The sequence below is a fragment of the Dermacentor andersoni genome, chromosome 5, assembly GCF_023375885.2.
Source record: "Dermacentor andersoni chromosome 5, qqDerAnde1_hic_scaffold, whole genome shotgun sequence".
NCBI classification, from domain to species: Eukaryota; Metazoa; Arthropoda; class Arachnida; order Ixodida; family Ixodidae; genus Dermacentor; species Dermacentor andersoni.
The window spans coordinates 153,388,226-153,405,630 of NC_092818.1; the positions used below are offsets into that span (position 1 = coordinate 153,388,226).

Here is a 17,405-nt window from a genome sequence, read left to right on the forward strand (position 1 = left end):
GAATGAAAGAACGCTCGCGCACCATGCGTTGAGTGCATGTTCAGAATTAATGCGGAACCCCTCACTACGGCGTACCTCATTATCTGTTCGTGGTTGTGGCACGTAAAATTTCATAATTTAGTTCTGTTGACTGTGCCCTGATAGACGCGCTGATAATGCGCGCTGAGATGTGTACAGACAGAGAGACAGACATAGAGACAGACGTAGAGAGACATCGTAGAGGGACAGACGTAGAGGAACAGACGTAGAGGGACAGATGTAGAGAGAGAGAGAGACGTAGAGGGACAGACGTAGAGGGAACGACGTAGAGAGACAGACGTAGAGAGAGAGGCGTAGAGAGGCAGAAATGGACAGACAGACAGACAGACAGACAGACAGACAGACAGACAGACAGACAGACAGACAGACAGACAGACAGACAGACAGACAGACAGACAGACAGACAGACAGACAGACAGACAGACAGACAGACAGACAGACAGACAGACAGAAAGATAGATAGATAGATAGATAGATAGATAGATAGATAGATAGATAGATAGATAGATAGATAGATAGATAGATAGATAGATAGATAGATAGATAGATAGATAGATAGATAGATAGATAGATAGATAGATAGATAGATAGATAGATAGATAGATAGATAGATAGATAGATAGATAGATAGATAGATAGATAGATAGATAGATAGATAGATAGATAGATGTAGGGCAGCTGTACAACCATTAAAAATTTCATACCCCTGAGAAATGCTGACTAGTACACATAATTACAGTGTCTCCAAAGCCGAGGGCTCAAAAACATGCACTCCAGCTAATCTTGTTTCTTCTTTCTGTCATAAATGTGTTATCGTGGAGAGAGTAAAGCGGAATATACCTTAGCTATTTCGGTGTCCTAGTACACAACATTCTAGAAATAAAAAAAAAACTGCCACAGCACCGATACTTTGCTTACCTAACTAGTCATATGAACATGTTAAAAAGAGAGCACCATAACTGAATTGCAGTGGCCTTTGCCCCAGGCATGTACAACGCAATTTCATTTTACCCTCACCGTGTTACCATTCCGAACTGCGGGAGGAATTGTTTCTTTTTACTGTTATAAAGCAGGTGCATGTACACCTAGGTGAATAAATATGACTCACAATATAAGTAGTACATTGTCTATTACTTCAACAAAAACAATCGAAGTGCCCAGTAGCACCAATAATATGGCTCAATCCATCGATTGATTTTTGCATAAGGCGGTTTATTTCAATATGTTTGGGCGATGCCCATGCTCAATACTTGCTAACTATCGCGATTCCTTTCATGCACAAACTGAAGATCACTGCGCATATCGCGGTCTGTCTAAATGTATGAACAACATTCACAAACACCGCCTTCATTATTCCGATAGTGGCAAAGGTAAACGCACTGAAGAAAGACGAGTGTTAAGAGCCTTCCAAAGATTTCTGAAAGCGAGCGATACATGGAAAGTGTCGAGTGGAGTATTTATTTGTGATGAGCTCACTCTATGTGTTTAATTTGGCCTGATTTTGGCCCATTCTAACCTTGGATTCGTGGGCCCTCATGTGGACCTATTACATTTTCTTTTGTGCCGTGATTACCGTGATTATAGTGTAGTTATGTGATTGAACTTTATGTTTATTTTAGTGCACTGGTGAGACTGTACTTAGTGTTTGTAACATGACTTTGAGTTTTTGTGTGATTTTAAGTGTTTTTCTATATCTGTGGCCTTTATTATATGCACATGTCTATGTGATATGTGAAAAAGAGTAGCCGGCGCCACTTAGAGACGCCGACATCTCCTAAGCCGCATATTAAAAAAAAAGCTGGTGGCGTACTATTTTGTACACGGTTCTATACAGAGCCCATAACCTACGAGACTGACCTGTTCACCATTGATGTACCACACCAATACTGCTGGCGGTTTCGATGCATCTGCTCGGCAGGTCACGTTCACTGCGTCTCCGAACCTGTAGTGGGGCTTGGTGCCGCGAATCTCGGGGCCCTTTTTTGGTAGGACTGTAGGGGATACAGCAAGAAAGATAAGGTTGGTGACTGCATGGCAGCGAAAGTGAGCAACGTTTGAAAATGCAAGGAATTCAAAAATATATATAGATAAATAAATAAAAAAATAAATAAATAAATAAATAAATAAATAAATAAATACACTCCTGGCTTCTATTATGGCGGTGCGTAACCGCTCGCATTAGTGTTAACACTTTCTGTAGCTCTCTCCTACTCCCTAGTGCCATGCGCTTTCCCGATTCTGTCCAATCCGCGTTAATGCACTTCAAGGTGGTGCACGACAACTCTCTAATATAGAGTTAAAGAGACATTAAATAGAAAAACTATTCGAGCTGTGTATTAGTACATTACACTTCTACAATACCTCACGAAAAAGCCACTCTGAGCGTTAGAAGACCCTTGGTAGGCCACAAAAGACGCAGGAAGGAATGACGGGTGGCGACGCGCGTTGAAGTTCCAGCACACGCGAATCGTGGCGTCATAGGTTTTAACGGCTTCTGTTCAGGCCTAGTTATAATTTTGTTGGTACCCGCCGTGGTTGTTCAGCGGCTATGGTGTTGGGCAGCTGAGCACGAGGTCGCGGGATCGAATCCCGGCCACGGCGGCCGCATCCCGATGGGGGCGAAATGCGCAAACACCCGTGTGCTTAGATTTAGGAGCACGTTAAAAGAACCCCAGGTGGTCAAAATTTCCGGAGTTCTCCACTACGGCGTGCCTCATAATCAGAAAGTGGTGTTGGCACGTAAAACCCTATAATTTAAAGAAAAAAATTGTTGGTAAACATAGAATGCATTGTATTGTAAAAGAGCCACAGACTGAACTTAGCAAGTTTAGATTCCTTTTACATCCACCAGAACGGCCGAAATGCGATAAAATACTTCGTAATCTGTGAAGTCACCACACGTACCGACGCTGTTGTTTCCGTGCCAAAATGAAAAAAAAGAACTTTAATCTTTATTTGCTCTTCCAGTACTCAACCTCTTACTGCAAAATAGTGTTTTTAAAGAATACTTTGTCAGTTTACACTGATTCGTTCTTTCGCTTTCGCGTCCCTTTAAATATTAAACTTGGACACATATGAAGAAGTACATTCGGAGACGCCAAGTGAACTTGAGAAGTTTAACACCTTGTATGAGACGTTGCAGACCAGAGTTCATCTTAGTTGCTTCTAGTATTTTCCACACCAAGGAAGGGCTTTCAGTGAAGAAACTTGACCTTAAGTTCTCGCAAACAAAACGTTTTCTTTCTTTTTCGGTGGCCATGCGTATTTGGTTGGTTATAACAAATGCGCGGGATAGCGTTTCCCTCAGAAGTACATTAAATTTTAATTTATGCGCCTAAGTATACGCAAGCTGTCACCTGGTTCTTTTTATGATACAGCGCAAAAAACACACAGCGCTCATTCTTTCCCTTACGTAATTAGAGCAGCCAAAAAAAAAAGTAACACGTGCAGTTAGGATTCTCTTAAGCCTTCTTTCTATCATGAACGCATCCGCAAAAACACTTTTACTATCTTCAGGTGCCATTTTCTGTTACCGCCACATCTCAATCGTATTAACGATGTCATAGAATATTCAGCAGTACCACAACTGAAGACTTGCTTAAGTTAAACTTTTCGGTAACTAAAGGTAGTCCAGATCTCAAATGACGCGCTCAAAGCCCATCATGTGCGTTCCCATAGGGCCATGAAATTGTGATTAGGGAGAAGGGAAGGTGCTTCCCGAAGATGTGCAAATTAACGGCAGTCGGCAACACTCGCGCTCTCGGCGAAATTGGTGTCGTATAATGCTCGCTTTACTCAAAAAGGTTATTAGCGTTCAGCCATTGCTTCCTCAGCAAAGGTTAAGTGTACGAAAAAAAGAAAAGCAAAACTGAATAATTCAATGCCTTGCCCGCAGACGAAAAAGACTGCGTGGGCGCATTCTTTTAATAGAAGCTTAGAGGGGCTGTTATGTGCGAGCCCGAGGGACTAGAAAGTGGAAGTTATGAGTGCTCTTGCGCTTCGCATGATAAGATTGCCTCCTACCTCCATCGTATGGTAAGAGCTACTCGGTGCCCCTCGTTTATAGCGCCTAGGTTCCCCGCGTCACCAGTTTTATTCCCAAGGCCATTAAGAGCCTATAATCGCTCCACATGCGCGATAAAGCGCCGTATGAGGAGGTTGCCTGTGCAGTCAGCGAGCCGAAACGAAGTGCGGGTTATCAAGGGATGCATCAAATTCTTGATATAGCATCGCCTTCCGTGGGAGAAATTTATGGTGGTCTATGTAGAGCCTAACTGCGCTGAACAGATATCGACCCTTGTTATACATTTCAGTATACTTCGTTACTTGAGCTCACCATAAAGGATAACCGTGCGCAGGTGACCACGTACTACATCAGCGAATATTCCATGCACATATTACAATCGCGAACTAGATGAGCAAACATTGAAAAGGCATTCTTTCACGTGGTTCCTGTGTGAAATCTCACGTAACTCGAGGAGACATCTATTCTATTACAAGCATAGAGTTTCATGCAATTACTAGAGAGAACTGAGGCGCTAGTGTCTACGGGAGCTGCAAGCAGGGCAGCTCAGCAAGCATGGAAATGATGGGCAATAGACGGATTTGTCTCAATTTTGTCCTTCTGGCTTTAAATGGCTTCGTGACTTTTCAAAATGGCCCTCTTTAAGAAGGTACTGCGTTTTAAATACTTAAACAAACATTATTAACATTGTCCGACGGCAGGATTCAAACGCAGGACCTCTAAACACAGAAACCCTATATTGAAAGCATTACGCCACAGACACATGGACTAGCGGAACCACAGCAACTAGCAGCGACAATGTGTGCTTGCGGTCGTCTTACTCTCTACATTAAAAAAAAGTATAAAGTGCTATGAAATTTGTTCCAATTTAGGCCCAGATAAAGCGTAATAAACGAAGCCACAAGAACGTCTGAAGCGCCAAGCAAGGAGGTCAGACAAATCCATGTGCTACCCATTGTTCCCATGGTGGCCGAACGGTCGCAGCGCCAGAGCTCCCTCTAGCAATGGTAGGAAACTATATGATTGCAAGATCGCCATCAAAATAAGTGCAGAGAGCGCGAGAATAAAAGACGTCAGAGGCGGCGAAAGACAGGGGTGCGAGCAGCCGATCATTAACGTGTGGCTTGGTTTGGATTGTACTGGATGGAAGGTAATTGTGTCTACTGAGCTAAGCGAAAGACAAAGAAGGCTTTCGCTGTTCTTGGCGGCCTCTATTTTTGGGGAAATGTTAATCACCAAGACGCAAACTCGTTAGGTGCGAAAGTAGGCGCAACTTTTCCAACTCGAACGGCGTGAATCTTGAAAATCCAGCAGGACACTATAGTGTTGCGCTGAATATATATGAGTGACACTGTACATACGGCAACGTATATATAGTTTAGTACCAAATACGTGGTCCCAACGTGTACGGCGGGGCCGCGCTTGCCGGTGGAAATGTTGTTCGCCACGAGTCGGTCCTTGGTTTTTCACTATATCGTTCGGCTACGTGACTTCCCAGTTGCGTGTGTGAATACAATTTGATTGTGTGTTCGAGTGTGTCCGCTGGCGTGATTGGTACACTGGAAACAAGATATGAACTTTGAGTTCGTAGGACTCAGCCCCAGGATAGTAAAATCACTTATTCGGGCATGAAATAGTAATTTTGTCGTTGAAGAAGAAATCATTAAAGCAATGAAGGGGGCTAGTTGGTGAACGTTCATGGTTATATTGCGCTCAGTTTTACAAACACGATATTGCGCTACATCCGTCCACGTCCTGTCCTTCCTTAATATCGTGTTTGTAAAACTGAGCGCAATATAACCATGAAGAAATCATTATTTAAGAAATTTTAAATCGTGGGCTGTGACGTCACGAACCTGCGCAGCGGGTTATGAGGGATGCCGTAGCGGAGGGCTCCGGATTAACTTTGACAACCTGGCATTCTTCAACGTGCCACTAAACCTAAGCACATTAACGTGTTTGCATTTCGCCTTTCATCTAAATGCACTTGCCGCGGTCGGGAGTCGGACCCGCGACCTCGTGCTTCGTAGTAGAAAGCCACAGCCACTGAGCCGTCGTGTTGCGTTCAATATATTTATTGTATCACCACACCGTTCGTTTCATCGACGATTGCCTGAGTTTATTAAAAAGGCGGGATTCGAGAAAGAAATCATCTTTAGCTGACCAAACTTCTAGCAGCGGAGGACATCATATTTAGCGCCATAATCGCAAATGCACCGTTAAGGAAAGAAAGTTTACATAATAACTTTATAAGTAGTGAATTTAGAGGGCGTGTCGTAATTGTATAGTTGAAATCAACCAACTCTCAAAACCTAGCGTTATGTGAAAAATAAAATTGTGCCTTTATGTATAGCGCCAATTTGGACAAATACGGACTGAAATTGCGCTGTGCAACGCATTGCATTTGCAGTTGACCGTTTTCGATTCTCAATCTTCCTACAGCGCGGAAGCATATTCCCTCATATGATTGCGCCAGTCGGAACAGTAACCATATTAGCGAAAGCAGCCAGCCCATGACAAGAGCTTTTAGGTTTCAGGAACCAAAAGCTGGGGGAAGTCGGCTTGAGAAGCCGCAAGATTTGAGAGCTTGGATTAGGTTAGGTTAGTTAGGGCTGGTTCAAAAGACGTCCTATAGGCCGTCCGTGGCAGCCTAACAATGCAATGGCAAATGCACCCCAGCCCACCTTACAGAATCTGTGTAAATGCTCCAGCCAATGACGTCCTTTCATTTCCGCGACGTCACGACGAAAGCAATTTTTTTAAACATCGCCTGCCGGGAAGTACGTTTCGGAACGCGGAGGCACAGAGGTCAGGCACATCGCAGTTTTGTTGCGGCAGCTCGCACTGAATTCGCAGGTTGCCGCAGAGTACAGAGCCGAGCAATCGCATACACGGCGGCTTCGTGCTGTCCTTTCTTGTCTCTGCCGTTCCCCCTTACCTACAGTCCGGAGTAGCAGGCCAAACATCCTCTTGCGGATAAACTCTTCCCCTTCCTAACCACTCAAACTTTTCTCTTGCTATATCTATCTTCCTCAGGCTGTCAATGGCACGCTTAGTGTGCCCCACTAAAGAGCACAACGACGTGTCGTCGGCCTCGTGAATCGAATCAGCTTCAATGTTCTCGCCGTGACAGCATAAATGCCATGTGTACGCATGCACAGCGCGCAATCCGCGTCTGGCTCTCCTTTCTCTGCACGGGTGTAAAAATTAAAAAAAAAAACTGTCACTGACTCCGAAAAGCAAACTCGTTGAAACGCGCAGGATAAGATGTACGCTTCGGGAACAAAATATATGCACGGAGGGAGGCGAGTGAGGCGAGACAAGATAAATTGAGTTAAAACGCGCGCACGATCCTCCGTAAATGGTCGAAATGGCGCTTCCTTGCTTTTCATATTATTTACCCGGTTTCCGCTTCACCTCACAACGCGCTACTGGCGCAGACTGTGCATTATGCCTTTTTCTTCTCAATGCACGATGTAATGACGACCAAAGTAATCGTATGTTATAACCTAGAAAAAGAAGGATTAGGAAATGTAGAGTTTTGGATTTGGTGGCACTTGAACGTATCGCTGATGTATCTGCTCTTCAGCAAGGTAATCTGGCGAATCGAAGCTGCCACCGGCGTAAACTGTTATAAGTATGCGCAATAGACAAGCAAGACTCTTGATATTTAGATGGATGTTGTCTGGAACATTAGAGAGACTATCGAGGTAAAACTGTCTGCCAACGAGGAAAAGAGGCAGATTCTGGGTAAGCGCACACGTAGCATGGGAATCTTTCAAGAAAGACGGCAGATGTCTTGTCTAGGGTCTTTCTGTAGTACAATTTATTCAAGTAGTTGCCTGTAAACAATTTTCACTTGGACGCGTCGTGCTGACGAACCTGTTATCCTTGCTGATAAGGATTACTGACAGTGCCATCTGCTAAACGTGTGTGTGACGAGACCTTCGTGCGCCTTCTCTGTGTCTGCTCATTCCGTAGCGCAGAGAGGCAGGTGATGTACAAGGACCGTCAGAAGTAACCCGAACAATGAGGACACATCTATAATAGCCTAATTTTAAGAAACTGTGAAGGGGCAAATACCAAATGCTTTGAAAGCTTTAACCTAGCAGAACAAGGCACCGCGACAACCTCCAGCACCTTCCGCAGCAGAATCAAAAAGACCCTTAAGGTGCGTTCTGATCAAGTATGACGGAAACACTACGTGGCGATAGATCGAATGGACGACTGTCCACTGTTAAAACACAGGCTGCCAGGCTTATCAACGGCAAAGAAATCCCGATTGTAAGGGTATAGAGCTTCATCTCCAAATGTCGATGGAACTGCGTTATAGAACGAGATTGCTGCGACTCATGCTATACCCATAGATAAACAAAAACGAGGTGAGATCTGTAGATTAGTCGTTTAATAAAGTATTTTGTTCCCTCACTGAATTCTGTGCGAGAAATTGCCCATTAAATTTTCTGGGACATCATTTCAGAATCAGAAATCCGAAATGTTTTTATTTACAACAAACTTTGTTCTAGGTCCTCCAGGCGAAATGCGAAAGTGGTAAAAAGCACACTAGCATACATGCTTGATGAAAACTCTGTGACTTTCGTGTACCCGTCACCCGCAGGGCCGTACGTGCGTCTGCACGGAGAAAAATCGGCAAGCGTAAAAAAAAAACGATAGTTTGGTGCAAAGTTCGTTTCAGAAGATAATCCACAGTGATGGTGCTATAAGTTTCTCAGCTTATTCCAAATCTTATAAACAACGTAAACGCATATATATATATATATATATATATATATATATATATATATATATATATATATATATATATATATATATATATATATATATATATCTGTGTGTGTGTGTGTGTGTGTGTTTGATTCACTAATTATTATTGGATGAAATAGCCTGCCCATAACTTTCGTTGGCACTATACAGCTGCTGTTAAAGGTGTTACTAACTCGTTTAACGACAGAAAGGTAAGCTTTCTAGTTGCCACGTTCCCGAGTGGTTATAACGGAGCTAGGAAGTATTATTTTCCTGATTTTTAACACTCAGCTGCAAAAAAAAAAAAAAAGAGAGTGTGTGGGGGGGGAGGGGGGGGGAGGAGAAGGACGAAGGGTGGCAGTAGGACAATAATGATCGCAGTGATTGACTTGCTCGTCAGAGCGAGAACTTCTCTAAACGCTCCCACCAGATGGAATACAATTCTGGGTGTCTATGAAGATGTTTCAACTTATTAACGCTTCTACGCGCTCCAAAAACGTTTACGATCTTGAAGATTGTTCAACTCCTGCGCAACCCGCCGTGGTTACTCAGTGGCTATGGTGTTGGGCTGCTGAACACGAGGTCGCGGGATCGAATCCTGGCCACGGCGGCCGCATTTCCATGGGGGCGAAATGCGAAGACACCCGTGTACTTAGATTTAGATGCACGTTAAAGAACCCCAGGTGGTCGAAATTTCCGGAGTCCTCCACTGCGGCGTGCCTCATAATCAGAAAGTGGTTTTGGCGCGTAAAACCCCATAATTTAATTTTATTCTTTTAATCCCTGCACACTCACTCATGCTAATCTCTCAGCAATGCCCCTGAGTGTGTTACGTGCGTTAGCGTTGTATTGTCCATACCTTGCTTTGCAGTTAACCTATCATAATCTCGCGTGCCGAAAGATTCTCACAGCATCGATTATTAAAATATTCCTTTCCGTGACAAAATTGTATTACCACAGGCACGTAAACGCGATTTCATGCACTCACCGTAGATCTTCAGTTCCTTTTCTGAGCGAATTGTCTGGAAGGAAGGTGCATCGGCCGACACTTCGCACGCGTACAGGCCCTCCGACTTGAGGTCTGTCTCTTTCAGGTAGAGGCTCCCGACAGAACTGCGGCTTGCCTGCGTGAACACAGACCATGAGAGGAAAGCGATGACAACGAGTGACAAAGCTGCCGGAGCATTTGAAGTAAAAAGCGGAACGGAAATGCTTTTTTTTTTTTTTTACTGGCCCTGATAGCTACAAGAACACGTACGGAAGATTGAAATTCGGTTTCGTAGGAAACAAGCTTTCCCCACCTTGAGTTATAGAGACCAACTTGAGCAAGTACAAGTATGCCATCGTTCTGCTAATTGTTGTACGTAAATGAACCTCACTCACTCACTCACTCACTCACTCACTCACTCACTCACTCACTCACTCACTCACTCACTCACTCACTCACTCACTCACTCACTCACTCACTCACTCACTCACTCACTCACTCACTCACTCACTCACTCACTCACTCACTCACTCACTCACTCACTCAAGCCTACATAGACAGGGATCCCGCTTCTGTGTGCTAAGCTTTTCAATGCAGTGGGACAGAACCAAGCAGCACTGGACACCACGAATGAACACGTGTGTGGTGCACCGCTTGTATATAAGCTCCATTTCTTCTTTCCTAAAAAGTAACGAGTACACCGGTCGGCAGCCAAGTAAGCCCCCTTCCGGGTAGCTGAAAGATCCTTCAACCATTACGGCACTACTAATTCGAGAGACGCTCCCCTCGTATTAGTCGTCGGCGCCATTGGATACTTCCCGAGGTGGTTAGGCGATAAGTGCGACTCCATTAATCAGCGGTGGCCCTTTAGCCTGTCGCGATTGTCGTAGGAAGCCCACTCTTAGGATGTCGTCTGGAACATCGCCAACTAGCATGGAAAGACTGCTTGAGAAGTTCGGGAGAAAAAACTACGCCTTCCGCCCCGCCTGCTCCCCTTCTTGGAACGGCATCGCAAAACCAAAAAGTAGCGTTCCTGGGTGGAATAGTCGCTGTAATTGCTGTGACCAACTGCTTCGTGTGCTTCTGTGGTAATGACGATGCGTATGATGCTTCCCAATTTCAACACAATAGTAGCGAATGTAGTGCAACACCATTGTCGAGAAGCAATGTAGCGACAAGGCTTCAAACACTAGCGCGCGAGCATACACTGGCACAATGTAACTCAATGGAATTGACAGATGCTTGTCTCCATAAACTGTAACCACGACTACTGCTCCGTCTTCCGCCTGGAGTACCCGCAGCTGAAGAAACACTTTTGTACCACCTAAGGCTAGGCAATGCCTTCACAAACAGCTATTCGTGCTGCATCTAATAGCAATAGAAGTAGAACTAACCTCTCTTATCATTTACTGTCTTCATATTTTATGTCATTATACTTTAATCGTAGGGTTCATCGAAGTGTGCTTTGACGTTGCTGTTGTCGAAGTAACGGTATGTTTCCTGGTCTTTAACCTGTTAAGCGCTATTTTACCAGTAGGTATTCGAATAAAAAAAAATGATGCAGGATTCTTAGGAATATCAGTCTATTAAAGAGCCCTCTCTAAAAGACTGTACATACATTGTCGTAAATGTGTGGCATGTTCGTGGGAGCGCTCGTTGCGTGTACGCTTGCGTACATTATTCTAGTGCCGATTGACGTCGTTCATGTGTGAACATGGAGCTGAAACACACAGCAGAACACTAAGTAAATGTAAGAGAATTCTATGCACCTTACATTGATATGGAAGTAAGTCGATGACACCGGCTACCGGCATAGCGTCGCGTTGAAATAAAAAGAACGCGCTGACTCAGGTGAAGCATTTCCATTGTGTACTTTATATCAGTTAACTCCTTCAGTAACAAATTGTGCTTCTATCAATATGTACTGCCCGTAAAGTTGTCTAGGTTACGTAATCCTATTCCGAAGCACTGCAGATTCTTTGAAAGGAGGTCAAGGTGGTAGGGTGGTGTTTTGTGCACTTTCTAGTGAGTCTTCATAATTACTGTGTAATTAAATGTCTGTTTATTCTATAGAGTCAAACATACTGCGCATTTTCTTTTTCTTTTTTTCAAAAAAAAAAAAGGATTCAGTCACCGTCTCGAATCACCTGCACAAGTTGCATATTATCAACAGGCATTACGCGAGAGAACTACACTTTCTCCATTACAAGTGGAAAGCGACACTTCGAACATGCCGTTGAACGTGTTAGTGCATTTGTCAAAGTGGTCGTGTGTGGCATTTATAGCATATTCAAGTTAAAAAAGATCCGCACTGAACACGCAGAGGATTCAGTATACCCGAAGCTCAACGTCCATGACTTTTCCATGCGACCATTGGACAGAACTGGGCAAACAATGTCGTGTACACAAATGCATACACCTTTACTAAAGAAATTATATTTCACCAGAAACAAAAATGGGAGGAGGGGGGCACTGTTTAATTACATATCGCTACTTTATTTATTAATAGTGCACTGGGAGAGATATAGAGATAGTCTTCGATGTGCAACGAAGAACTACGCAGCGCGATTCGGCAGGTCCTTGACCAAAAGCATAAAAGCAGAGATGACTGTTATGACGCAACTTCCACCCATATCAGCTTGGGTTTTTCTTCTCTGTGTAATTGCGAAGGCCTAGTCACTCACGTGTCATTGAAGTCTAGCTTGACACATTCCTAGCCAAAGGAAAAGAAAAAAGGCATGTCTGTGCAAACTAAGCGCATCACATTGTTGCAATTGACAATAGCGCGGCGATTACTTCACCGCTTGGTTCGAGAACTACCCCATTGTTTGCTGCTCTTGCTTAACTCCGGACAACTGGCATGTTTCACAACAAAACGTGATAGTATGCGCTCTGCCGTATCGTCGCCGCTCCAGCTTGCCTCATTCGCGCACTTCGACTGAATGCTACGCTGCTTAGGGCATGACATTGTATAACATACGGTACACAGCGTACATGTGCTTTATCGACGAGGAGGCAATACTACCTCGCTCGTTTAGGCTTTCCTAACGCTCACTTAGAGGAGGCATCCTTCGGCTATTGCTACAGCTACAGGACGTTAGCTCGGAGCTATGTTTCGGTAGGTGTGTTTCCTCAGTTCACCGTTAAGGCTGTCGCATTCACTCGCGTTGTTACCCTGCACTTTCCGAAAAGCGAAAGAACGACTTCATTCCGCCGGGGAGCTATCACCGTCGCGTCTTGTGATCGTGGCAAGCCATCGCCGTGGGCGAGGAAAAATACGAGCCCGGTCATTCGGATCGAGTTTCCTAGCTTTTTGTTCAATGCACGGCCACCGTGGACAAACAAACAAGAAGGTACTCGCCACTGAGCCGAGACAGAGAGAGAAGTTCCTAAAGAAGTAGATCGAGAGCTTGTATTGAGCAGCCATTATCTGGTTAATCGATATAATGGCACCAGTTGGCTGGCTGAAGCTTAATGATTCATGGGACACTAATACAGAAATACAGATGGTTGCCGTTAGGGACAAACATTTTCTTTCGTTTATTGGCTTGCGTATATGACATAGATCTAGCAATGGTGCCACATACCTAATATGCTGCAAACTGTCCGCCTGACGGTTAGCAGCACCGGACAAAGTTGTTGCGACATGTCACATACGGTCATCGTCAACGACCGTTTTCGAGTGCCGCTTGAAAACTGGCTGGTTATGCCCGACAAGATGTGACCCATCTGCTGTTCGCTGAAAACTAAGCGCCAACCCTTAAACCCTGAACACGGAGGTAAGAACTGTAATTGAAAAAAACGGTAGCACATGTGCTCATGCGCGCCCATCCATTTTTCTCCATGCTTATTCAAAAATCGCCGTTTCGGAAAATTGCGGTCGCATGTATACTGAATGTTCCTGCAGTATGAATGACAAAAGTGAGGTTGGGAGGAAGGGTGCGACTGTTCGAGTCGCCGTGAAGATGAGTGACGCCTTGCCGCGATTGATAACTAATGTGTTGCTTGTTGTCTACAACAGCCACGAAGTATTATAACAGCACAGTGCCGTAACTAGGGAGGTACAAAAAAGCTAGATAGTTAGGTTACGCAAAGCCCGGTATAACAGGCTGTCACCTGGCCTACACAACCAGAAATTTAGGTAAGCATCAAGACGAAATCAGCACATTAACCACTACGCCGGCACGTACTCAGGTGCCCCCCCCCCCCTTAGTATTAAGCGGCATACCCCCCCCCCCTCCCCCTCCACAACACTTTGCGTGCAAAATCGGCAACTGGAAACAAGAGTCGCAAGGAGTTGAGAAATTAAGCGATCTACTGAGGGAGAGAGCCGAGGCAACAGCCAGACAGGAAGGAAAAGCAAGAATTAACAAATTTATCCGCTGTTTATGAAAGTATTAATGGGTCAACATCTTTAGTAGTGTGGTTGGCTGGGTCAGTTGGTGCATGGTGAACGTAAAAGGGTTCCAGCAATCAGATGACATGATATACGGATTTATTTGCAACAGCACCCGTGCGTTCCTGATTCCAACAGCTTCATATATATATATATATATATATATATATATATATCCGGTTCAGCACAGCTCGTCATTAAACGACTAGAAAAAAGTAGACTGGGTATACTCCGCAAGACGGAGTAGCTTAAGGGTGACAATTATGACCAACGTGGCCGAAAAACGAAGACGAAAAGACAGGAAGGACCGAACCATTCGTCTTTATCTGTGTTCGTCGTTTCTTGAGTTGGTCCTATTTGTGAGCCTTCAACAGCTAGCCCTGCTTCCAGTTCTACCTTGACTTATGGATAGCGGCGCAGTCGCGTACCTCTTCTTGGCCAATTCACATTCACCTCGTTCGCCATAGTTTGACGAGTGAACGGACAGACGAAGGAACATGATCGAGCCGTTTCCTATCCCATAACTGCTGCTCACTGATAAATGTATTATTGCGGACGCAATTGTTTCTCAACCAACTATTCTTATCAAAAGGAACTTCCGACAAGTGGGTCTAATCAGAAGGCCTAATCGTAGAGCAAAGATAATAATAATAATAATAATAATAATAATAATAATAATAATAATAATAATAATAATAATAATAATAATAATAATAATAATAAACTGAAAGAAAGCGGCATGAATCGCAAGAAGAGTGGCCACGCACGCCAGGGCACAAGACTCGAGGCTACGAGACCCGTGCGCCCTCATGGAGAGTGAAGGAGCAAGATGGAAAGCGAGGCGATATGTATTCCGCGGGGCAGGGTAAGAGATTGCCATCTTCGCAGTACGCCTCGTTCCCTTCAAGCTCTCGCGCCCATTCACTTTAGTTTCTCCCATTTTACTCTGCCTGGCGCTGCATACGTGAAGGAACGTGTCAGCCATTTCTCCGTGCGCTCGTTCACAGTTTCTTCTGCTCTCCGTCTGCGTGCACGCGTGAATGGCCGAGAAACATGCAGACAAACAATGCTCTCGTGATTTATGACAAAGGCTAGCTTCCCCACGTTCGTGGCGCGCAGAGAGCGTGATCTGCCACTTTTCTCTCCTATTCTCTCTCTCTTTTTTTTTTTTTAAGGCAGCGAGACTTCCCTGCTTTCAGCGAATGACCCACGCCCTTCTCGTGCCTACGTGTCTGCCTCTCGACGTGGCCTACACTGCGCTGTTTTCTCATCGCGGCAGCAATGTTTACGCTCTCTATCCGGGGCTTCGTGAGCGAATCTGCCGGCCCCGTACCGTTGCTCTCTCGCAAGATAGTACAGTAAACGGAACAATGCAATAGGCGCGGAAATAAAACTGAGATATGTCAAGAAACTGCAAGCGGCAACGGCTGCGGGCATCAGGCGCATCCTTTCATGCCCGGCGGTGGAAAGTTACTCTTTGAAAGGCACGACGGTGCCTTTCATGTCAGTCACACCTTGAAACAATGGGCGTCGGTGCCATGGGAGCGCCGTGCGTTTGCGACGGAGGGAAGGGAACAGCTGTGAGGGGAAACGTGTCGTTGCCAGGACAAACTCGAAAGGGCGCGGAACCGGGGAGGAGTTTAGAAAAGAGCAGAGCACGAGCATTGGGAAGTGTAGAATAAAGGAAAAAAAGTGAGACCGACTCCAAGGGCGGGCGTTGGGAATAAGGGAAGTGACAGAATTGAGAATGCGATTGCTTTGCTTTGTTCTCACCTTTGCCAAGGAAGCCGGATCAATAGGCGCGGAGTCGCGGGGTGCGCGTGTGTTTATAGGGAGTTTTTGAGCACCGTGAGTCACGCGAATGCTGGGAGCCGAGCCGAGCTTATATATATATATATATATATATATATATATATATATATATATATATACATTTATTTATTTATTTATTTATTTATTTATTTATTTATTTCTATATACATATGTGTGTGTGTGTGTGTGTGTGTGTGTCGTCGAATTGTGTATGCGCACATGCAGGTATATATCCAAAATTGCATAAACATTCGCATATACAAGCTACCGATACTGAAATGTACTACAACATGTGTCCAATAGCATCGCTGCTAATACACTACGCGATAGGCGCGATGATGTTGCAAGGTAAGGCCTGGCGGTAATATTTAGCATCTAAGTTGTTTAGTCATTATCGCGCCTGCAGTATGGTGGCCATACCTGCGGCGTGAACTTCGTTCCCGACAAGGTTCGACAGAGCGAGCGAGAGAGAGAGAGAGAGAGAGAGAGAAACGAAGAGGGAAAGGTAGGGAGGGTAACCTAGGACTTGTCCAGTTGGCTACTTTACACTTGGGGAGAGTGAAAGGGGAAAATAAATAAGGAAAGAAAAGAAAAGAAAATAGAGTCAGTCATTCAAAGGGTCAGTCGCAGAGGAATCTGCGCAGAGCCCTTCTGCACTTGACGAAATGTAGAGGGGCTTTTGTCGCCTTTTGCATGCAAGAATGCATAGGCCATGGTCCAAGGATCTTTCATCCCTAGGTCGCTCTATTACCTAACAGATTGAGTTTAGCTTGTAGAGTACGTCGTTGATTGCCAAAGCATGGCCAGCGATGCAGAAGGTGCTGCGAGAGTCTCATCGTACCCATACAAATTGCACGTCGCGCACTGTTGGCCATTTCTATTAGGAATGAATAGGCATTGGTAAATGCGACGCCCGACCTCATGCGACACAATAAAGTTTCGCGGCAAAAGAGTCCAGGTGGTAGGCGAAGTCTCAATTCAGGGCCGAGAAAGTGCGCGAGCCCACCTTCTACCACCTGTAAAAGGGGAACCAGCCAAACGACTGAAGCAACGCTAGGTGGCCAAAAGTCGACTTCAGAACGCATTCCTTGTTAGTACATTCTCCCTCAGGCAACAGAAGGCTCGTGTAAAAATCCTGAACAGTACTAGCACCGCCGAGAAAGCAATAAACGAATTCGGGGCCTGCCGCTGCGGCTAATGTGTCTTCGCAGAAAACGTGGCACGCTTTACGAGTTCGCTGTCGTTCGAAAGAGCAGTTGCTCGCCGGCCTCGCTAGCTCATTAGGAATAGCCAATCACATTGTTCGGAGATCCTTACTTTTCTCCTCGTTTCGGCAGTAATATTATGCTATCGATTCCTCCTTTTATTTTGGCGTAGTAGCC

The 17,405-nt window shown here is 44.9% G+C and overlaps 1 protein-coding gene across 1 annotated transcript in view; it reads right to left on the bottom strand.

The window, feature by feature from the left end:
* LOC126531413 (uncharacterized) overlaps window positions 1-17,405 on the bottom strand; it is an 87,803-nt gene that overhangs the window by 9,177 nt on the left and 61,221 nt on the right. Inside the window, exons 3-4 of the mRNA XM_050178925.3 lie at window positions 9,816-9,951; window positions 1,897-2,030 (exon numbers count right to left, since the gene is read on the bottom strand). Coding sequence (XP_050034882.2) covers window positions 1,897-2,030; window positions 9,816-9,951 — 270 coding nt within the window. The remainder of the gene's footprint in view (window positions 1-1,896; window positions 2,031-9,815; window positions 9,952-17,405) is intronic.